This window comes from Heteronotia binoei, chromosome 5, assembly GCF_032191835.1.
Source record: "Heteronotia binoei isolate CCM8104 ecotype False Entrance Well chromosome 5, APGP_CSIRO_Hbin_v1, whole genome shotgun sequence".
Classification (NCBI taxonomy): Eukaryota; Metazoa; Chordata; class Lepidosauria; order Squamata; family Gekkonidae; genus Heteronotia; species Heteronotia binoei.
In genome coordinates, this window is record NC_083227.1 from 143,163,701 (window position 1) to 143,188,245 (window position 24,545).

Genomic DNA, 24,545 nt, shown 5'->3' on the forward strand with positions numbered 1-24,545 from the left:
AACAGTTTTGACTAACAGAAGGGAAAGCTCTTATAGTACATTGGTAGGTACTTCTGTGCTTCTGGCTTTCTCTGTGCTTCTTGCTCCTTGTAGTAAGTCTTGTGGTGGATTGCCAATTTCTGCAGTTAGAGTTGCCCCTGGATTTGAGAAGTCAGTTAGAGGAGCACAGCAGTTAGCAATTGGTATGCTGAGGATTATAGTCTCTTTTGCAGTAAAATAGTCTTCTATTCTTTCTGTTTACAAACAGGGGGTATGGCTTGATCCTCTAGGACACATGCTCTTTTACTGAGACCCATATTCTTAGCCAGGAGCTTAATGCTTAGGTCTTTTCTAATATGTCTTTTTAAACTTTGAAGCTCTCTGGCATTATATTTTGCAAGAATCAGTAGAAAAATGAAGGACTGACTCTAGAAGATAATTAATTACAGCTGCGGCTCAGCTTCCCTGGTTTATCACAGTGGGAAAATTCAAGGTAGCCCCATTGCTTATTTATAATAAGATAGCAGATACTTCCCTTTAGTTTCTAACAAGGAAAGTTATGAGGCAAGTACCAATTTCAGGAATGGAGAAAAAAATAAAAACAACTAGGGTTGCCAGGTCCAATTCAAGAAATATCTGGGGACTTTGGGGGTGGAGTTAGGAGACTTTGGAGGTGGAACCAGGAGACATTAGGGGTGGAGCCAGGAGCAAAGTTGTGACAAGCATAATTGAACTCGAAAGGGAGTTCTGGCCATCACATTTATAGGGATGCCTTCCCTCCATTGGAAATAATGAAGGATAGGGACACCTTTTTTGGAGACTCATAGAATTAGACCCCCTGGTCCAATCCTTTTGAAACTTGGAAGGTATTTTGGGGAGAGGCATTGGATGTTATGCTGCAAATTTGGTGCCTGTATCTCAAAAAGCCCCAGATACCCGCTGATCGATTTTCCACTATACCCTATAGGAATCGGTCTCCATAGGGAATAATGGAGTGCCAGCAGGCATTTCCCTCCCTCCCCCTCACTTTCTGATGACCCTCAAGAAAGGAGAGAGCCTCCAAACTGGGGGAATCCCTGCCCCCACCTAGGGATTGGCAACCCTAAAAGCAACCAAGATAATCAAATAAGATAAAATGCAGTTAACTTGTGGAAAGTCACAGCCAAGGTTTTAATCTTGACACCATCTTCCTTTTCCTGCACTGGATAGGGTTAATCAGGAGTTTTTTAACAGCAGAAACTCCTTTGCATATTGGGCCACACACCCTGATGTAGCCAATTCTCCAAGAGTTTACAGGGCTCTTATTGCAGGGTCTACTGTAAGCTCTTGGAGGATTGGCTACATTAGGGGGGTGTAGCCCAATATGCAAAGGAGTTTCTGCTACAAAAAAAGCCCTGGGGTTAATCCTTGCCCATCAAAGGTACCTTTTCCCCAAGCTGCAATGTGTCTCACTGGGACTACATATAGACTGCTACCACAGGTGGGAAAGTGGCACAGGGGGAAGAAGTAACATCATTCCGCTCACTGCAAGTAGCCATGGTTATGCTTGAGTCCTCTCTGGTTGCTATTTACCAATATTCATTTATTCCCTGCTGCTGTGTCATTCAAGTAGCCTTTTGCATAATCACATTAACAAGTCCATTCAAAGATCTTCCCATGCATGTTCTAGTTTACACATGAAAGACAATAAATTCTAGATTAATTTGAACTAATCAGCCAAATCCATCAAACTCTGGGCTGGATCATTCTGAGCAGGGTGGAATTCTAGCAAGAGCTCCTTTGCATATTAGGCCACACACCCCGGATGTAGCCAGTCCTCCAACAGCTTACAAAAAAGAGCCTTGTAAGCTCTTGGAGGATTGGCAACATCAGGGGATGTGGCATAATATGCAAAGGAGCTCCTGCTAGAATTCTACCCCTGATTCTGAGCAAGATCTCTAAGCAAGACATGAGAAGCAGCATGGATGCCAAGCAGAGGTTGTCACTTTACCTTCTTTTCCATTCCTCTGTGCTGGTAATATTTCTATGTGCTGTTCAGTGTTTTCATTGTTTCTCTTGGTAGTACATTCATGGGACCTGCAAATGTCTTAGTGTAACTGTTTCATAAAATATATTATTGTTATATTCTTAACATCATTATCATTTCAGGCATGAGCTGGAAACTCTGAAAAATACTTATTAATATCAGAAATGTAACTAGTTGTTCCCCTGTGCTGTCTATGTGAAGGAACATAAATGTTTGATTCTGCATTACCTGCATGAATAATTCAGAAGAATAAAGACAACTCAGTGGCCTTTCTCCTAGAAAGAATATTAAAAGGGCAGCATTCTTTTATTCTTATAAATTTTTCTTATGATGAGTGGGGTTGTTGCACTCATTGCTGATAGATACCACTAAGGTTATGAGTTTAAACTGAGTAAAAAAGCTAGTGCCCTAATGCCTGTGATAGTCCAAATGTTGCTCATATGTATGACTGGAAGCTACATAGAATCAAATACTAACAGCATAGTCCTAAACAGACCTTTTAAACTCATTGAAGTCAGTGAACATGGAGCTGTTTAAAACTTTGGGTTTGCATTGTAACTGTCAATCCCAGCACAGAAACTGTAAAAGCTGGCAGAAACTCATTATTGGCCATCTCCAGTCCTATCTTTGAAACAGATAAAATCAAAATCTGCTCATTCAGAGAAAAGGCTAACTCAAATAGGTTATATGTGATAAACATATATTCTTCCTGATGCTGAGTGATTTTTTTTTAAAAAGCATTCTGTACAAAGTTCATCAATTCAGAGTGAAGCCAGTCTCTCTCGACTTGACTTCGCGAACGAAGATTTAAGAAGGGTGCAGTAGTCCACGTCTGCTGCAGGCTCGCTGGTGGCTGACAAGACCAATGCGGGACAGGCAGATCCGGCCGCAGTGGCTGCAGGGAAAAGCCTGATTTGGGGTTGGTGCTGTAGCAGTGCGATTCTTCCTCAATCTCCTTTTGTCCTCAAGACTAGCTATGTGTGCGTTCTCAAAGGAAGAGACAGCCTGGTGGATGGTGTGCCTCCATGCTTTGCGATCTGAGGCTAGGTCAGACCACTGGTGATGGTTGATGCGACAGGTGCCAAGGGATTTCTTCAAGGAGTCCTTGTACCTCTTCTTTGGTGCCCCTCTATTTCGATGGCCGGTGGAAAGTTCGCCATACAGAGCAATCTTGGGAAGCCAGTACATTTACTCTGATTTGACTTTGGGATGTTTCCATTTGCATATTTCATCTGATAATGTGATATCACATAATGCCTACTTAGGGTGACCATAGTATTTGTTGTCTTTATTCTAAAATGACTCCATAAAATCATGTAGCTAATCAGTTGATTCACATGTTGAAGAGAACACAAGTTGTGTCCGAGGTTCTGAAACCTGCAGTATAACATCCATATGTTTTGTTTCTGCTCAGTTCCCTCACATACTGCTCCTGATTTGGATTGCAAGTGTGGCAACCCCTACATGTGTACATGTGTTTTTCCCCAATGGGCCAAATGCACCCCCAGGACCATTGATGGTCAGGAAAATGGCAAAAAGAGAAAAGCTTAAATTCCTTCTCCTTACGTACCACAATTATGATCCCAGATGGGTACTGTCACATGGAAATTGAGAAGAGTCCAAAACTTACGTATGACTATTACACAGGATAAGGAGTGGGGACCCTGAACCCAGCTATTTTCTCTGTAATGCATAATTTCATCATGACTGCATAATGTCAGAATGCCAACATGTTGCCTGCATAATCCCTAATTGGCTGAGATCACCTCTGGAAAAGTTCATTAACAATAACAGAATGATGCAGCTGTGAACAGACAGTAATGGGAGATTTGTAATATGAAGTTCTTTCACACCCAACATTTCCATGTGTGAAATTTAATAGTGACTCAAGTAAAATACATTCTCAGAATTTATATTTCAAATATGGTAAATACAAAACAATTTAATACTAATTTGAACAGTCACACCACCTTAATTAATCCTTGCATTGTATAACTAGAAAATGGATAACCTTACAAAATTAGAATGAAAAATGCCATGAGCAACAAACTCATCCATTTTGATAGTTTTAAATAGCTTCTCTTCATAATCCACCCTACAGGCCAGACGTATAGCACTATGATAGTTGTTAAAATCAAAACCAGCTTCATTTATTCTCTGCAGCTGCATCATTTAGTAGTAGCTTCTATTTACATAATCACATTAACAAAAAAAATTCACATTAATTGTATATTTAAAATAATACTTGCAAAGAGTAGGTCTTTTATGTATCCAGGCATGTTAATCCCTAATGGGCATTCTTAGTAAAATTCCCTGTCTGTGGAGAACTTTATCCACGAGTTAGATCCAAGTGGGCAGCCGTGTTGGTCTGAAGCGATAGAACAAAGCAGTAGACAAGAGGCACCTTTAAGACCAACTAAGTTTTATTCAGAATGTAAGCTTTTGTATGCTCTAAGCAGACTTCATCAAACAAAATCGGAGTGGCAAGCCATCGTTAAATATAGAGAAAGTGGGCAACGAGTTGGTATGTAGAGTCATGGGAATGTTTTTAGCAAATTAAAAGAATCACAGATTGGGGTCTGTGTTTGTTAGTTTTGTTAACAGTCCCTCTCATAGATTGCTGCCTTGACATTGCGAGAGGGCTTGCGTGGTTCAATGAGGCTGTGGGCTCTGCCATGCAGGGTCACCCAAGATGGACAGGCCACAGCTGAGAACCCAGACAAAATGTGATCCAATGGAGAAAGAAATGGCAAACCACTCCAGTATCCTTGCCAAGAAAACCCCATGGACAGTAACAAAAGGCTAAAAGATATGGTGCTGGAAGATGAGCCCCTAAGTCAGAAGGTGCCCAAGATGCTACTGGGGAAGAGCAGAAGGCAAGTCCAAGTAACCACAGAAAGAGTGAAGCGGCTGGGCCAAAGCCGAAAGGACACTTAGCTGTGGATGTGTCTGATGGTGAAAGAACAGTCCGATGCTGCAAAGAACAATACTGCATTGGAACATGGAATGTAAGATCTATGAATCAAGGTAAGCTGGATGTAGTCAAACAAGAGATGGCAAGATGGAACATGGACATCTTGAGAATCAGTGACCTAAAATGGATGGGAATGGGTGAATTTAACTCAGAGGAGGGGGTGTGTGGCATCAGCGCGAATGGCGGCAGACGCATGAGAGCCGAGCTCTCCCCCTGGCTCTGCTATTCTTCCCTCACAGACATGGACTCCCCATCTGAACTGCCCTTCAGAGAATGGACAAATCGTCTGGGCATAAAAGTAAGTCAGAATTAGTCAGTTCTAAGATCCTTAAAGATTTTTTAAACCCCAAAACACTCCCTAACTGCTCACCGTCAGCGATGCAAAAGGCATCCAAAATGGCGGCTGGTGCGAACGAATCATCACCTCAGTCTGACTTGCTCACTGTTAAGTTTTTTCACAAAACCTTGGACTGCAAAAGATGCTGGATAATATTGCTAACATTCTAAAGCCTATAACTGAGCAAATTAATGCGATACAAACCATGCTTCAAGACGTAGCCACTACAGCGAATTCAGCAATGGAGATGGGCCTTGCTAACCAAGAAGGGATTAAATACCTCCAGAGACACAAGCGTTGGGCAACAGAAAAAATACTAACATTCGATAATAAAGCATGGGAAAGGCATATTAAGCTTTGCAGGTTTGACAAGAAGGAGGAAGGCACTACTAACCTTGCTAGTTTCATTGCGTCCTGGTTGGCCTTGGTGCTTCAACTAGAAGCTAACATTGCTCCCCACATCATCCATGCTTACAGACTAGGCTCCCAAGCATCTAACAGAACCCGAGACTCAAGAGATATAATTATAGAACTTGCTGACATCCGTGTAAAAAAGAAGCTCCTAAAGACAGCACACATCCAAAATGGTCTTCCTTTCAAGGACAAGCGAATTTTACCCTGCACCAACCTATTGGCCGAAACCCTACAAAACAGACATCTTCTTAAACCTATCACCCCAAAATTGGCAGCCGTAAACATCTGCTATAGATGGTCTCCCTCAATCAGGGCAAGAGCTGAACAATTGAAGAGCCTGATGCTGGCCTATTTCTACTGCAGTCACTCAATTCGGAAGTCCCAATGGAACTTGACTGCAAGTCTCAGAAGCACAAACTGGCTTTCATGTCTCTGTTCAAAGACTGCAAGATTTCGGTGCGCCTCCCCGATTCAGTTCCACAACCTGATCTCCAGCAAGCGCAGCAACTTGAATCTGAAAAATCTGCTTAAGTCCATGTCATGATTTATAACTTTTTTTGAAATTTCCATGCCTTAATAATAAGTCAGGGAGGGGGGAGGGAAAGGAGGTATAGAGTCTTGTTTTTCAGCTTCCCATGGTTATGGGATGGCGGGTTGGTAGGGCCAGAGATGCCCTGTCTCGGGAGGCTTTCCGGGACCCACAGGTTTGTCCTCTGTTTTCCTTGGTTACTATTGTTCTTATCATCTCTAGCTTCAAGGGGAGGGGCTCCTCCCTTTCGAGTAACCATGGTTGGTTATCAGTGTTTTCTGATTTGAAAGTGGGGAGGGGGGAAAACAGGGGTTTTTTTCTTATGTTACTAGTTGTAATCGTTACTATGACGTTTTCTTGCCCCACGGGCACCAACTTCACTTTGTTGACAGTTACAATGGTTTATATGCAGTTAACATGTATGTGTCATCCTTGATTTATTTGGCTGGTCGTTTTTTTGGAACTCACTCATAATTTGTTATCCAGTGTTTGGACAGCTATTTTATGTACTTTGACGGGCGCTCGTTATAAGACCCAATATTTTATATTCAATAATTGCAAACGGTGAGCTACTATGCTCTTAACTTTGTTTTCTTTGTTAATGCGATTGCAATTGGCAGTATTTCGCCAAACATATACTGTTTATCACCTGATTTTCAAGGCTGGGTTATGTTATCGATGTTTAGGTATAGCAGATATTGCTGGTTTTTTAACTTTCACAGTCTCAGGCTTAGGCATGTTATTAGCAAGACTTGCACAATGCTCCCATACAAATTTCAAAAGATGGTATTCAGATATTTCTTGTGATCCTTTTGAATGCTTAAATTATTTGTCTTTGCTTTGGTTGCCCATCTTGTCAACTTCTTATTGGGTCCCGAGTGCAATCTTCTTTAATGCCACCCAATGGCTCACGATCTAAGAATCCTTACTTTTAATTGAAGTGGGCTTAATAGTAAGATCAATTCCAAATGTATCTACAATAATTTAAAACAACAATCTAATGATATTGTTTTCCTTCAGGAGACTCATCTCAGAAACGATAACAATATCATGTTTCAATCATATTTTCCCACAATGCTCTTGGTTCCTCACATTCCAGAGGAGTAGCCATTTTTCTTTCACGCTCCATTCGTTTTTCATGCTAAGCCATAGAAAAAGATGATACCTTTTTATAAAAGGATACCTTTTTATAAAAGGAATGCTCAATGAAGAACTAATCACTCTCACCACAAAACCTTTGTTCAGATCATGCACCTGTACTCTGTACCCTGCGCAGTAAAGAACAATCCGATCACAGTTTCTCTTGGAGATTAAACAATACTCTACTTAAGCATGGAGAATTTTCATAACTTGGAAAAGAAATTATTGATTTTTTCAAGACCAATCTAACTGAAGACATCCCCCTCCATACTATTTGAGATGCTCATAAAGCAGTTCTGAGAGGTAAAGCCATCTCCCTATTTTCAGTGTACAAAAAACAAAAACAAATTTTAGTCCGAACACTTACCTCAAAGATTAAAGATCTGGAGCTCCAACGTAAATGCACATGCAATAAAAGAATATATAAGCAACTTTTAGAGGAAAGAAAAAAACTGGAAGCTCTAGAAATTTACAAAATCAAACAAAATTTATTATTTACAAAACAAGCCTATTGTTTCCACAGTCCTAAATTTCAACACCTTTTGGCCTGGAAAGTAAAACAATGGACTACGGACATGCACGTAAAGGGCATTAAAGACCCTAGGGGCAAATTGCACACTTCTTCTAAATCAATTCTAAATGTTTGCAAACAATTTTATTCAAAGTTATATCGTTCTGACTGTCCTTCCCCTGAAGCAATTGCAGAATTTCTTAACTCAATTTCTTCCCTCCCCTCCATTTCGGATACTCATAAACATTATCTTAATCATCCAATTGATGAAATAGAACTCTAGGAGGCTATTAAGTCTTGTCTTGTACCTTTGCTGATAACCATTTGCTCCGTTAAATCTGAATTAACACATAGCTTAGCTCGCTGTTCAGTAGAGGCACGTCTAGAGGCACACGGCAAGGCTGCCCTCTCTCGCCCCTACTATTCGCTCTTGCAATTGAGCCGTTGGCCATCAAAATCAGGAACGATGCTCACATCCATGGTATTCTCGTGGGGACCGAAGCTTTTAAAGTCAGTCTCTTCACAGATGATATAACCTTGTATCTTACCAACCCTTCCTCGTCACTTCCAGCAACTCACTCTCATCTTTCAGACTTCGCTATCGCCTCAGGCCTCACCATAAACTTTGATAAATCTCTCTTGCACCCCATTACCCTATCTTCTACCTCTATTTCTTCTATCAGCAAGCACTACCGATACAAATGGGTTAGAAAATCTTGGAAACACCTTGGTGTTCACATCCCGTTAGACTTCACTACTCTCCCAACCGTTAACCAGACAGAAATTTCCAAATCTATCAATTCTCTCCTATCCCACTCGGGGAAAAAATTTTTCACCCTTTTGGAGCGTATCTATCTAATTAAATCATTAATTCTACCTAAGATTGTGTTCTATTTACGGGCGGTCCCTCTGTGTGTTCCAGCCTCTCTGCTGCATAAATGGCAATCCCAAATAAATGAATTTGTGTGGCAGCATCGGAAGCCAAGGCTCAACTTTGCCTCAAGTAGACGGCCTATTTCGCTGGGTGGATTAGCTGTCCCAGATATTTCAAACTACCATGATGCTATTATCCTCACTAATTTGGTGAAATATTATAGGTCCTCCTACGTGGCGGACTGGAAGTCGATCGAGGATTTTTATCTCAGAGCCCCCTCTTTCCAGGAGGAACTCTGGTGTGTGTCTAAGCGCGTCAAAACTTCTTCTTCTACGAACCCTTTTTTGGCCTCCATGCTGCAGGTTTGGCGTAAACACCGTAATAAGTTAGCTCCCCCGACCTCCTCCTTAACCACTTTTGTTAGACAGCCCTGGTTCGCTCCGGCGCTGAGTAAAGACTCGTTTATGCAATGGAAACGTCTAGGACTGACCCGATTTGCTGATGTTCTTCTTAAGGGGGTACTGAAAGATAAAGTGACTCTGGAGGCTGACTCTGACCTTCGACTACCCTGGTTCGAATACCTTCAACTTAAACATTTATTAGATACACATTCCTTCAGTCCCCCTCTGCGCGTCCACCTTGCTGGCTTTGAAAAGATCCTATTTGGTGATTCAATCCCGATCAAAGGACTGATATCAAAAATATATCAATTGCTACTCAGCCCCCTTAATGCAAAGCCGCACTCCTATCAAAGTGCCTGGGCTCGAGATTTGCAGATAGAACTAACTGAGGAGCAATGGCGAGCCATCTGGGGTTCTTCCATATATAAAACGAAAGCAATGAATGTCCAACTTCAAGCCCTTAGTCCTCACACGATGGTACCGTACCCCAGTGCAGCTAGCGCACTCGTCTTCCATCTCACCCCTCTGTTTCAAGAACTGTGGACAGAGGGGCACTTTTCTCCACTCCTGGTGGCACTGCCCAATCATAAATAGCTTTTGGAGACAAATCTATCAAGAAGTACAAGAACTCACATCATACTCTCCTCCATTTACGCCCGAATTTGCCCTTTTAAATCTTCTAGATAACTCAAATATCCCCGAATCTGCAGAGGAATTGATCTCACTCATGTTTGTGACTGCTAAATTTGCAATAGCTCTAGTTTGGAAACAACACTCTCCCCCCTCACAACAAACTTGGTGGTTAAAATTGTAAGATTATTTTGCACTGGATAAGCTCACTTATGACTTAGGCCCTCATCGTTCCCAACAAATTGCTTCCTCAAATTTTATAGAAAAATGGCGACCTTTCATTGATAAAGTTTATGCTGATAATAGAATCCCCAATGCCTCATACCACACTATATTGATGTCCTGTCAATTACTTTCGTAACTGCACTCTGTAATGTTTCATGGTGTCATGTTTTGATATTTGATATTTGATGCATACTCATGGTTTTCGTTTGTTATATCTGTATCGCACTTCTTAACTCAATAAAGCATTCTTAAGTTTAAAAAAAAAAACATTGTTTGCCAGATAGAGTTTTTAAGGTAAAGATCTTTAGCCATCTAAATGGAGAAAAGCTATTACCATGTGAACAGCTGACAACCATATAACGGCCAGTAAGAATTAAATAAAAAGCTCCTAATGACATCTGGGGTGTAGTTGATTCCTATTAAATAGCCAGTTTAGTGGAATAAAGGGAATACATTTAAAAAAAAAAAACTTGAATATGGTATGTGTGATAAAAGGGCACAAGAACTATAGCTATAGATAGGGTTGCCAGCTCTGGGTTGAGAAATACCTGGAGATTTTGGGGTGCAGCATGGGGAGGGTGGGGTTTGAAAGGGGAGGGGCCTGAGAAGGATATAATGCCATAGAGTCCATCCTTCAAAGCAGCCATGTTCTCCAAGGGATTGGATCTTGATTGTCTGGAGATCAACTGTAATAGCAGATCTCCAGGCACAACCTGGGGGTTGGCAATCCTAGCTATAAAAAGACAAATTAAGCTAAACTGGTTATACTCAGAGAGCAGAAGAAAGATTTTATCCTTGTTTTGCAGACTCATAATGGGATTTCACTATGAGTCATGGAAAATCAGAACAAGGACACTCAATAATTGTTTTGGGTTCTGCATCTTCTATTGGATGTGTAGCCTTTCTTTTCCTTTCCTGCCTCTGGGAAGGTCCACACAATTTCTTCCAGAGATTAAATATATATTTTTCTCACTTTCTGTATTTGGAAACTGTAGCATTTCATTGCCAGTCATTTTTATCACCAAATAATACTTTTATTCTGAAGCATATGGCTTCAGTTTGTGAAATGCATGGAAACAATTTGGGATAGAATGTTCAGAGCAATTGATTGACTACAAGTGAGATATCTTTATAAGTCGTTTAATTTTAAAAAAGCTCCAAGTGGAAACATTTTGGTATATTTTATACACACATGAAGAACATCTGACAGTCCCTAGTCACTGGGCTGGGTTTCTTAGAAATGGTCCACAGATCAAGTGATTCATGTGTTGCTACAGATCAGGAAGGCAACCGTGTGTGCTTGTTAAGCTTACCCTGTAACAGCTTCAATTTTACAGGGTTACCGTCCTAGATTAAAGTCACTAGCCTTCTACACATGATAGAGTTGTGAACATGGCCAAAGTTCATAGAGGAATAAACATATTGTCATCAATTATGACCAAGAACACTGGGTGCAGAACAGTACAAGCTATACTTGTGTATACCCCCTTCCCATTATTGAGAACATTCCTGACCATTCCTGATTGTAGGGATGGAATTTTCCTACCTGTCATATATAGGTAGGCCAGCTGCTGCTCACACAATCAGAAGGAAGATTTCTACAATGCCTCCTACTACTAATCACTACTGACAGACAGACATGACCTTTATTGGCATAACAGAAAAGAAAAACAAGGTTCAAAGGAATTTCAAAATGGGACATACAAACCACAGTAATTTGCAAGCCCAACCAGCATGGGAATACAAGGTTACATGCAAAACTTAGCTGAGAAAAGTGGGGCAAGGTATTTCCCTACCTGACTCTGTTTTTAATTTCTTTCTCATTCACTGCTAGGGCCAGAAATTCTGCAACCTGCTCAGTAATTGAGGGACATTTGTCAGCCAACAAAACCTCTATCCTTTTGCTTGTCACCAAGTTGGGGGTTAAGAGGAGAAGTTTGATCAGGCACCGTCAGTGCTGGGAAAGTAACGGGCGATCTAGTAGACAGGGAACATCTGCACTGTCTCTGTTCGTATAGAGTCAAGTTCTCTACCACATCTGCACTGTCTCTGTTCGTAAGGGATACTGAATGGATAGCAGAGCCCTACATGGGTGCTGGTGATGACTTAACTTGCCAGTGGTGAATGCAGGCTAGACTTGTCCCTAACCTGCTATTTCTTTAGATATGGAAGCTTCCAATGTGGAGGAGCAATAATTTTCTATCTGTCCTGAACTGACTGATTCCAGGAAACGTTATTCTGTCCTTGTAAAATTGTCTCAAAGAAATCTGGTGAAGTGAAAGAACTGTATGGAATTCTCTAGCACTGCATTCTGAGCAGAAGAAATGATAGATCAGAACCTCTGAAATTTCTTTCCTGCCTGTGATTTTGGTGTGTCTAGGAGAAAAACAAGGAAGATTTATGTCTGTGCTGTCAAAATCTCAGTCTCATCCATCTCTATTTCTTTACTCCTCAATGATTTTGGAGGGCTGTTTGAAAGTTGGCAAGTGGTTGTTGGAATAAATAATTTTGCGATCATGGAATATGGTCACTCTAAATCTGCTCCCTTTTGGCAAAGAAACAATAGGTAGTTCCAGCAGTGGAAAATTACCATTGTGTTAAAAATGTCAACGGCAGACTAAAGACTTGTAAATCGATAAGGCTCATAGAAGTGTTCTCCCCCTTTCTTTCAAAAGTTCACATGATTAGTTTTTACTAAGCCTTGGTGTGTAATGGCTCTTCCAAAGCTGAGAAAATTTTATATTTTTTTTAAAAAAATTCAATTTAGTTATTATTGACTTTTTCCAGACGAGATACAGGAGGACTCTCAAAGCAAGTCTATAAATTAAATTAGCCACATAGCTCACCAACTGTCAGGCTCCTTCATCATGAACAGGGAAGAACAAGTAGCAAGGTGGGGGGAGAGGCTGTTTTCTAAACCGCTTCCGTAAATGGTGTGTGTTTTGTTAACAGCTGCTGGAGAGGTGGCAAAATGGAATCAAAGAGAGTGGTGCGTATTTTTTTAAAAAAATGCACGAACAATCAAGGACTTTGCAAAATCATTTTTTTTTTTCTATTCCCCCTGCACACGTGCACACACACGGCTTGGCTTTCCTCATAGGGAAAAGACAGAATAGGAACTTTTCTTGGGCTACAAGTAGCTAACAGATAAAGAAGTTACATAGAGAAGTCTCCAAAAGAAAAAAAATTAATAATGCTTCATGGCTGGGAGTGTGGAAGACTGGAAAAATCAGAGAAGAAAAGTGGTTTAAAATGACCACCACTATTTACTACAATTAATTAAAGTGAAAAATACTACCACATACATATTCAAAATTAACAAGTATCATCCAAAATACAGTTTAATGATCATTTATATCCATTTACAATATCTACTGTTTTGGGATTCCATGCTGGCTCGGGCTCTTTAAAAGTTCTACAGCCCAAGTTTGCATGAAAGGAGCTAAACCAAGATCACTTTTTCTTGCTCCCAATGTTCATATGAATATCTTAGCTCCAATCGCTTCTTTAGGTAAAGTCCATTCCTTATAGACTGATGCAGAGCACTGGTGAGCAGATATTTTTGGCATTAACCTCCCAGTAGTCGCTGGGAATCTCCTGCTATTACAACTGATCTCTGGGCAACAGAGATTGGGTTACTTGGAGAAAATGGCTGCCTTGAGGTTGGACTCTATAGCATTATACCTCATTGAAGTCCATCCCGTTCCCAAACCTATCCTTCCTAAGGCTCCATCCCCAAAATCTCAAGGTATTTTCTGACCCGGGGCTGGTAACCCTCGCAAATAGGTAGCAAGAAACCCCAGATATCCCAAGAAAAACTTCATAGGCCAGAACTTCTTATCCATAGTAATGTTTATGAACATCAGCTTTATTGGTAAGAGGAGGCTTGTCCCATTGAAGCAGAGGACATTTTTCCTCATGGGAAATGGAGTACAAATTTCTGGGAGGACAGATTCAGACCAGGGGTTTCATATGGCATCAGGGAGGCTAGCAGTGATTACTTAAATCTGTTTCATCACCTGGCCACAGGCTGTTTGCCACATTGGTCTATGGTGAATAATGCAGAATTAACTGACTATTGTGGAGATGATCAGGATTTGTTGGGGTTCCTTTCAGGTCAGTTTAGGCAAAAAATATTATTTTTTAAATTTCGTCTGCTCTACATTCTTTATTAAGGCTGGGTGCTAAACAATTAGACCTGGCAATTAGAGACCAGTTAGGCCCTATTTAGGGATAGCAGATTGCTAGCATATAAAAAGAGAAAATTGGCAAGCATTCATAGGCTTTAAGAATAGCTTCTCATTGGGCACATGGTTGGGGAAGAGACTCTGCTACTGAGCAGCATAAGGCTGATTCCGCATTTGGCATTTGCCTCCCTTTCGCTCCGGAGTTGTTCCATGTGGGTGTGATTTCCCAAGGATTTCTCCTGGATTAAATTCCCAATCTGTTCCATGTGTTCTGATTCCACATTACTGCTGCTCCCAGAGTTTCCCCCACAATCGGAGCAATTTCCCCCTCCCTCCTCACTCAAGCATACATTTCCCTTTTTTTTTTTTAATACGCATGCGTGTTCATGTTACAACGCGATCGTCTTTGTTTGCATTACAATGTAATGCCAGAGGCATAATACTAGCAAAGTCGCGTGTTTTCCTTTCACCCTGCCATTGGCAGGTTATCTAAACCCTGGGAAATCTGAGTTGGCGATCCACCATTTTTATCCACACATACTGAATGTTAAGCATGCAGTTTTCCATTAAAAACTATAACAAATTACAAACAGATGCATGAAGGGGGCGGGAGGGAGATTTATGCTGAGAGGTTAAGGAAGAAAGTTTCCCCAACCGAATTTCCCCTAATAATGTCCGCATCCCATCAGCAGAGGGTTGGAAGGAGATAATTTACTCAACCTATAAACATAATCAAATTCCCATTTCCGTTTGAGGCCATACCGGGAGGGGGGGGGAGAATCAATAAAGGTGGCAATCGTGCATCTTTAAAGTAGTTCCCATAACATCGCTATTTATTTAGTTGCATTGTAACGTTCTTATTTGGAAAAAAAATTATAATAAGAGTGATTTTAATCGGAGAGGGGAAGAAAGTAATCACAATGCAATGACACATCATCAAAATCACGTGGAATACCATAAAGAGTGGGGGTGGGTGGAAGCAAGGGATGTATTCAGTAAAAGAAAATCGTGTCACATCATTATATATTTTTCGCGTTGTAACGAGCGAAACGTGATTTGTTTAAAAAAATTACTTTATTTCAGGAAAATATTGGATAATTTTCAAAGGGAGTAAAATTATGGAAGTATGACGAAATAACTGGGTGGAATCACGGGCATGGAGTTATGTGGATGCGAGAAGTTTGACAGCGCATTGGCGTGAGTTCCGCACATAAATTTCGAGCCCCAAAACGGCATCAAAAATAAACTTCTCGCAAAATGACAATCATCTAGATGTGGGGTGACACCGCTTTAAAGGTGGATCAAACTGCTGCTCTGGGTCAAGAAATGCGGAAACCAACGTCTGCCCTGGGGGAAACAAAGCACCGAGGCTGGATCCAAGGCTAATGCGGAATCAGCCTAAGTGGAACCTTTAATTCCTGTTCCCGCTTGGAGGCCTTCAGCTGCCTTCCTAACCTTGCCTCCCCCCCCCCCCCCCAGGAAAAGGTGATTTTCCAGCCCTCCATCCTAAGCTCCATTTAGTTGGGCAATGAACCACTGTCTATCAGTGAAAGCAAGATGCAGCTTAGCAAGCCGGTCCCAGACAGAGAGCAGGAGAGCCAGTCAGAGACAGCGAGACAGTCCTTGTGGCGCTTGCCTCGCTTTTTGTGCGATGTGGGGGTGAGCAGACTCCTACTCTTCAGGCTCTGCTGCTGCTTGCAGCCGCTGTGTCTCCTTCGCTCCAGCCGCTCCACAAACCAGGAACCATCCCTAGCAGAAGTCTGCTGAAGGCTAGGGTATTTCTGTGTGTGTGTGAGTGAGAGAGAGAGAGACTGTGAGTTATTTTTTTATTTTTTTTGTTACGAGATAAAGATTATTACCCCCTCCCCCTTGTTAGCGAAGTGCAACAGCAGCATGCTTGGAGATGTTTGCTGAAAGCAGGCAGGAGCGCTTATGATGACCTCTATGGTTTTCAAGGCAAGAGACATTCAGAGGTGGTTTGCCATTGCCTGCCTGGGAAAGCAGGGAAGCATAACATTGCTTTTAAAGCAAAGCACACTGCAGTGCATACTTCTAATAACTAGCTTGCTGGGTGACCATAGGTCTGCCTGTCCTACCTCACAGGGTCATTGTCAGGATAAGGTGGAGGAGACAACAATGTAAGTCACTTTGGGTCCCCAGTAGGGAAAAGGATGGGATCTAAATAAAGTTAATAAATTGGTCTACAGCAGCAAAAATAAACAGGAGACTTGTGGCATTTTGAAGACTAATCAGAATGTATCCCAGCATAAACTTTCCTGGGCAAGAGCAGGGTGGTCAAACTTGCTTAATGTAGGAGCCACACAGAATAAACGTCAGATGTGGAGAACCCTAAGACATGAATGTTAGATGTTTGAGAGCTGAAAGACAGGGAGGCAGGCAGGAAGGCAAATAGATGGGAAGGGAGGGAGAGATGGAAAGACAGCAACTTTAAATGCATTCTTCAAGTGATCATTCTTGTGTCCATATATGATATTGCGAAAGTTTTTTGTGAGAATGCACTGAAATACATATTAAGATAGCAGGCCTGCTTGCTGGAGCCATCTGGTTTGTGAGTTAGCAAAGGTGACTGGGGGTCTGAAGTCAAGTTTGGTTTCATTATGGGATGGCAAGGATCGAAAGTTTCCTATCAAATAGTTTTCTGTGAGCAAACGGAACTGTGTGCATGGTTTGTGAATCATTCTGGTTTATTTGATTTGGAACTGTGCAGCTGTGTCTTTTGGACTTGGATATGCTGCAATCCAAGTTTGTAGGTCTGGAAATTTAATACTTCACACTACATTTGATCTTAGCCAAAAAGCCAAGAAGTAATGAAATGTAATACTTGATCTTGAAATATTGCACTTATTCTGTCCTTTCCCCCGGTCTGGCCTTCTCCTCCTCTCAGTGCTGGCTCAACTTCATATCATGTGCTTGTTTAAGAAACTTATCTCAGTTTTTTCAACTGGTATACAACCAGACTTCACTACCCTTGACTATATTCTTTAAAAAAAATGTTCTATTTTTAAAAAATTTACTTATTCTCACAATTTTTATTGCTTAATCTCACATTTTTTTAAAAAAAGCTTAAAATATAAATAAAACTCCTTGAAAATTAAAAATGTAAAAAGTTTCAAGTTTGACACTCTTCATGTTTCCTAAAATTCTGTTCTTTAATTGGGGGGGGGGAGGGCATTAGTGGGTCGCTCGCCTAGGGCACCAAAGAAGCCTAGCACAGGCCCTTCTGGTGGGTGAAGCCTTCTGGGATTTTCCCCAGAATGTGCTGAGATACTTTGTATATATAAGCAGCTGACATTACCTTATCATTCTTCCTTCTAGTTCAGGATTGTCTCCTATGATTGGGAGTGTCTATCAAGGTTATCAGACCGAGAAAACTCTTTCTCACAACCGGCAATCTTTAAAAAAGAAGAAATGCTTCGGTTAAAGTAAGGATCTTCTGAGAAAGAAGAGAGATAGAGAATGCCTTGCTGAAAGCCATCTAATGATTAGGGAGTTTAATTGAGGTTTGAACTGGTGACCTCTCAGCTCAATTTCTTAGCCACTCCACTACTGCAGTTTAGCAATCAAGCTGCTTCTCTCTGCATAACCTCATCCTGTATCCTATTTCTTGATCATGTTCCAGATGGCACGCCAGAATGTTGGGAAATGCCTTCAATGTAAAACTAAACAAATAACACCTTACTTGATTTTTATCTGTGGAAACAGTGTCCTGATTTCATGTGTGCTGCTAATATAAAGTTACTACTCAGCAAACTGGATGATATTTATCGTCGTCTGAATGATAGTTTTGGTCCCCACAGGTTGGATGTGATAATTATGTTTTACAGGAAGACAGATGCTTCCAAATGACATTTAAATCCACGATTAGCTCAGCAATTCATTCAGAGAGAGAAGGGCTTTTCCTTAATCTGTTCTGGTTCTTTCTCCTAGTTGTGGATTATTACTTTGGGCAGATCTTCAGCTAAGCATTAAAAGAAATATGAATCACAAAACCAATTAGAGCATATTTAGGCTTCGATATCGTATCCACTTATGCACACTTAAGTTGTATTGATTGCCATGCAACCTAAATGCAAGCAACTGGTCAGAGAATTGCTGTCAGAAGCAGGGTTTTTAAATGGCAGAATGTTTCCAGCTGCCTGATTAAAAAGACCAGTGATTTTTCCTTTCTTTCTAGCAGAGCCTTAGTACTCATTTGTATACTTCATTCATTCTGTCAATAATGCCAATTGGGAAGTAATCCTTATCTGTTAGCATATGAATGAAAGCTATACAGCATGTCTTTCTGGTGATTCATGACAGAGGTATACTAATGTCACCTTACAACATTTACAATGTCCTTTGTTCTTTCAGGTGAGCCTTCAAGATGGTCTTCATCACACTGTGACTGTTGCTGCAAAAATGGCAAAGGAGATAAAGAAGGCGAAAGCGGGACATCCTGCAATGAACTATCCACCTCTAGCTGTGACAGCCAATCAGAAGCCAGCTCCCCACAAGAGACTGTTATCTGTGGCCCAGTCACCCGCCAGTCCAATATACAGACTCTGGATCGGCCAGTCAAGAAAGGCCCTGTGCAGCTACTTCAACAGTCTGAAATCCGGAGGAAAAGTGACCTGCTCCGAACTCTAACTTCTGGCTCTAGGGAATCCAACTCTAGTAAAAAAAAAGCAGTGAAAGAAAAGCTCTCCATTGAGGAAGAATTAGAAAAATGCATCCAGGATTTCCTAAAAATCAAAATCCCAGACAGGTTTCCAGAAAGGAAACACCCCTGGCAATCTGAACTCTTACGGAAGTATCATCTATAGGAGTTGGGCAGGGGTCAGGAAAATCAGCTTAAGTTACAATTTACTGAAAGAGATTCCACAGGCAAAGAAATAAATGATGATGATTTGTTAGGGCACAACAAAATTATATATATAACTATATATATATATAGAGAGAGAGTTATATATATAGTTATATTATCTCCCTGTGGTAGGATTAATAGAACATCTATCTGTTAGACTCAACACAAGCTGAATGCTTGCAATGCTACAGGCAGAACAAACTCATCAGCCAACAAAACACGTGCAATATAATCGCGGCACCACTGATGGAGAAAAACCCATCTCATATGATTGGGCAGAGCTTGTAGTGGACGGTGATTTTTCTAAGCTGCATGTCTTTTTTTTTTTTTAATTCTCTTTTACTATCATTTCTTTGGATGAGGCAGGCTCATCCAAAGAAATGAGGAAGGCTGGGATGGGCAGGTGCCTATGATTTTAAAGGGAAGACTTAAGTCATGCCAGTTTACACTAGGAGAGAGTGTATATATGTCTGTGTGCCACATAAAATATTTGTCTGTTTCATCCTGCAATCTATTTCCCCTTTTAGAGTTAGGTATAGAATAAGCATTTTCTCCTCTTTCTTTTTTTCTTGGTATGTGTGTGTGTATGTTTGTGAACTAATCTGATATCAGGGGTTGAGCTGGATCTTTAAACTTGTTCTGTTTTCTCTGTTTGCACATCATGAATGTTTATGGACCACAGACTGCTCTCAGCTTAACTGAAAGATCTGAGAAGTCAATGGCTACACTCTAGCACAGTGACATGCACAAATGATATGCTCCTGTGCATTCACACCTGAGTTTTTCCTCATCTCTTCTGGCACCAACCTTTTCAATGGTTTTCCTTGTTCATGGGGGAGCTTATAACATAGGTTGGTGATTCTGTAAAGGTGATTTGTAAAAGAACTTGAGTGTGCATGTAAGTATAGATACTTGGCAATGTTGCTACGATTGTCAACTTTTTGTAGGGATTCTGCTTCTCTGCCTTTATTAGCGCTGTGATATCCCTGCAGCAATTAAGCAGGCAAATAAATTTAACTCAATACTGAGAAAAGACTCATTTTCCTGGTTTTTGACATGCCTGTTAAATGCACAGAAGCAAGACATTCTTTTTAAAAGTTGGCAATTCTCATTGTTTTCAATAGCAGGAGACTGCCTGTCTCTTTATCTTCTATCAACGGGAACAACAACAAAAGTGTTCAGTTGCAATTCTAGCCATGTGTGAAGTGCTTCTTTTATTTTCCTGTACCTCTATGTAATACAGGACAGCTTGTCTACCTTTGCCACTTCATCATACCATAGACACTCATACATCCAAGGGTCCAGGAGGTAAAAGATTACAATAAAAGACAGAAATTGAAAAGGGAAATGCCCTTTTCTTGTAGAGTAAGTGCATTGGTGGATCTAACCGCTATATTGTTGATTTATGGGAGCTTGCCAGGCACAGTTGCCAAGTTTACTTTGACCCAAGCAAATGGGGAGAGCAGATTCCTATCCCCTTTCAACACAGATGCAATTAGAAGAAATTATAGGCCTAACAAGATGCATCTTGCACTCCGACTTGCAGGAAATTGATTGTTCAAGTGACAGGCAACATGCCACTCAGGCTGCATGCATTGAAAAATGAAATTAAAAATTGAAAAGACTCCAAATGCACTCAGCTAATGGAAACAGCCTTCTCAGCACACAAGAAATCCCCTTTGTGGGAAGCTGCTTCACTTACTAGCATCCATACCCATAATATTCCACGAATGAGTGGAAGGTATGAAAGATACTTGGTTTTTTTGTAGAAATGGATAGGAAAGATACATTCTTACCTCCACAAAGAAAAGAGGTGTGTGACCACTATGCACTTACACAGAATCTGTCTCTTCTGGTCATCAAATAAACTGAATTGCTTAGAAGACAAGAAGTGGTTATTCTGTGGAAACAACATTTCCAGTAATGAATACAGCTATGAGAGTCTATTGCCATTAATAGGACTTCAGTTAGTGTGTTTAGTATGGGGATGCAGAATATTGAACAATGCTAACAGGAAAAAAAGAATGTTCAGTGTGAAATTGTACAGGAAGTTCTAAAAAATATCCACTAACAGTTATAAAAGATACTAAATTGCTGAAGATTTGCTTGTCAGGACAAACAGTAGGACTTTTAAAAGCTACCGGTAGAAAAAACAGTTTAGCCTTTCTAGTGCTGAACTTGTAAGGAAAGAAAGAGGTATTGGGTATCCGTCTATGTAAAAACATCACCATATGATCTGGAGGTGCTGCACCCTAAACTTTGATCCATGGAGACTCTGTGTAGTCAGTTCTTAGAGAAAATAACTCTGTTCCTGTTCACAAGCACTGGTCTATTTCATGAGGCTTCAGGGTCAAACCGTAAAAATGGTTAGCAAATAGTTGCTGATGAATTCCAATGAGCCTAGCAGAAAACAGGCCTTGAGTATGTTTCTGTTTGCTGTAATGAGATGAAAGAGTTGGGCACTGTGGGTCCAAAGCATGAACCTTTCAATTGTAGTGGAATAACACAACGGAGACATAAATAAGCCTGTACTTCCAAATTCTGATTAGCACTGGTGGCATTTTAACTGTCTATTTACACCATAAGACTTGGATTAATGCTGATTAATTAATAGGTGTAAACTGGTTTAAATCTAAAAATTTTGAAGCAACTGGTTGGTTAATCATCCTGCAAAACCTTGTGGTTACATATGGTAATTAATCCTTTCTACTATATTTCTCAACAGTTAAAAAAAAAAAAAGTATTCTGGAGTATGCACTTCCTACACATCCAGGGAGCAAGCCTAAAGAGGTCTACACAAAAATAGGTCCCAAGTTGCTCAATTGTCCTTACTCCCAGAAAAGCGTATTTATGATCACAGCATTAGAATGCACAGAGTGAATCTTCAACAAGGTGAAATTTACAGGGCAATCCAAAACAAAGTTATATTCTAAGAACATTGATTTATGTTTAGGGGAGCACTTTAGGTTCCCCTACTTGGTGCAGATAATGGACTGTAGTTCTACAACCAAATATTTTGGAGAAGTAGTTCTAAGTGAGTCTAAGTAAGCCTTACTTTCAGAGAAACATAGTATCTCTTTTTGCATGTGAAATTCAGGTATAGCAGACTTAGGCTACAAATTCTGGCTTTACATACACATCTGGTATTTAAAATTAGACCTGGTATTTTAAATTGAAGGCTGCTTTAGGCCCCTTCTACATACCCCTGGTGACATACTGGGATGGGAGAATTGATAGGAAAAAACCTTCCTTTTTCTAGCAGAAAATTATCTTTAGATTCAGCCTGATTATATATATTTTCTGTCTTGCCTTTAGCTTTTTTTTAGGGGGGGAGGAGTTTTATTTTTCTAATTTTTACCATTATTGCATTAAACATATTTGTGGCATTTTCCCCACAGTCAAGGCGGGCTCCAGAAATATACGAATTTTTCTTAAATAATATGGTTTCTGCAGTATCCCCACTAACAATGCTGTCCTCGATGCTTTTAGGGCTTTGGAGACTGTTCTCCATCGCATCCAGTCAGTAGTAGCCAGGTCCATAGGAAATTAGTCTTCCTCATTATTATACATTCTTGATAAGAATTAGCCATTTCCCAGGATCATCGTGTGTTCAGTTCTCCTCAATGCGAGTCACAAAAAAGACATTTTAGCATTAACTAATCTTAATAGCAAATTATAGAGAAATGAATGTGAGGCTCATTTACCCAATAGCTCTCCAGCAGGGATTTCTCTTGCATTTTACGTGTTGGATTGACAATGAGGCACAGACTATTTCTTTTCTTTTCAGTGGAAACTTTGTTTGGTTGAAACCCTGCAATTTCAGCTATAGCCACTTTTTTATCATTATTAAAAAGAGGCAAGAATCCTCATGGTATATTGTAACTCAAAGTATTACCCAACAGGAAAGAAGAATTTTTTATTTCTTCTGAGATTGAATATAACAGGCTTCCATTTCCACAAAATGGTATTGTGATTAATATCTTCAGAAAACAAAACAGACCATACAAAGTGAGTCAGAATAGGTTTGATTTATGTGGCTTTTATTTCCCAGCTTTAGATTAAATAATTATTGCCTGGTATCACAGCTGAAACAAGGGTCTTAAAATGTAATGACCAGTATCACACATGTGCATATGTGTATGTGTCCAACAGTAAAAAAACCCTATTTATATACAAAACTCAGTATACAACTCCATATGCTCCAGTCTTGAGCAGGCAGAGCACTTGTGTATGATCTCTTCTGTTTAGTTAGTGGAGGGAACAAGGGACTGCAAATGGGGTATCTACTTAATCCATAGAATTGAAAGGGAAAATCCTTGCAGACAGGCTTCTACATGACCGGGACTGAGGTAATAAGATTTCCCTTGCAAAATCCTTGTTAAAACAGCTAGAATTAAAGGCCTCATTGAAAATACATAAAAGCTGAAAAAAAGTGATGTGTGCAAAAACTGGCAAACTGGGTTCAGTGGCCAGAGCTTTTGTGATGGTGTAGTCTTAATAGAAGCGAAAGATATGATAGGATCTAATCCAGCAAACCTCATTGATTTCATGATTTAATTATATTCTTATTTCTTTCTTTGACTTTTTCTGGAACTTGCCCTGAATACTTAGATTAAAATTAAACAACCAACAATAACAATCTGTTAAGAAACAAAGCAGGAGTCAAGTTTCACCTTTAAGACCAACTAAGTTTTATTTAGAACGTAAGCTTTTGTGTGCTCTCTAAGCACACTTCATCAGACGAGGGGATCAGGTATTGTGGCTGGAATACATGCAGTTTATTGATTAAGAGGGCAAACTAACTGATCACATGGTCACATAAAACAGCGTGGCATTTGGTCTGGATAGCCATAAAAGGTAATAAAATTCCCTGCCAAATGGTGTTTCTGCAAATCTAGGTAAATCACAAAAGGACATATATATCTTAGTTGTAGTCCACACTGTTTTATGTGACCATGTGATCAGTTAGTTTGCCCTCTTAATCAGCAAACTGCATGTATTCAAGCCACAATACCTGATCCCCTTGTCTGATGAAGTGTGCTTAGAGAGCACACGAAAGCTTACGTTCTAAATAAAACTTGGTTGGTCTTAAAGGTGCAACTTGACTCCTGCTTTGTTCAACTGCTTCAGACCAACATGGCTGTCCACCTGGATCAATCTGTTAGGAACATATTGACCAACTTCCTTAGTTTAACTTTTTATCTGTAAGAGTCACAATTATATTCTAGGTAAACCTAATTCAGATGATGAAAATTCTGGGGTGCTGTTTCATTAACTGCATAGCGGCTGTGTCTTAAAATAGCCCAGATACAAAGGAAATAGCAGTACTGGTCACCTTAGAAGTTCTGAAATTCTTTTCTTAGCACAGACAACCTTAGATATATTTCAATCTTTAAGCAAAATATTACAGATTGATACAAGAGTGCAAGCAGTATAAAAAAATTGTTTCTTTTA

At 40.2% G+C, this 24,545-nt stretch overlaps 1 protein-coding gene across 1 annotated transcript in view; it reads left to right on the forward strand.

The window, feature by feature from the left end:
* The window catches only part of KCTD16 (potassium channel tetramerization domain containing 16), a 335,926-nt gene extending 316,776 nt beyond the window's left edge, over window positions 1-19,150 (forward strand). The window contains exon 3 of the mRNA XM_060240536.1: window positions 18,599-19,150. Within this exon, the coding sequence (XP_060096519.1) occupies window positions 18,599-19,050 (452 nt within the window). The 3' untranslated portion in view covers window positions 19,051-19,150. The remainder of the gene's footprint in view (window positions 1-18,598) is intronic.
* Window positions 19,151-24,545: the final 5,395 nt, after the last annotated feature.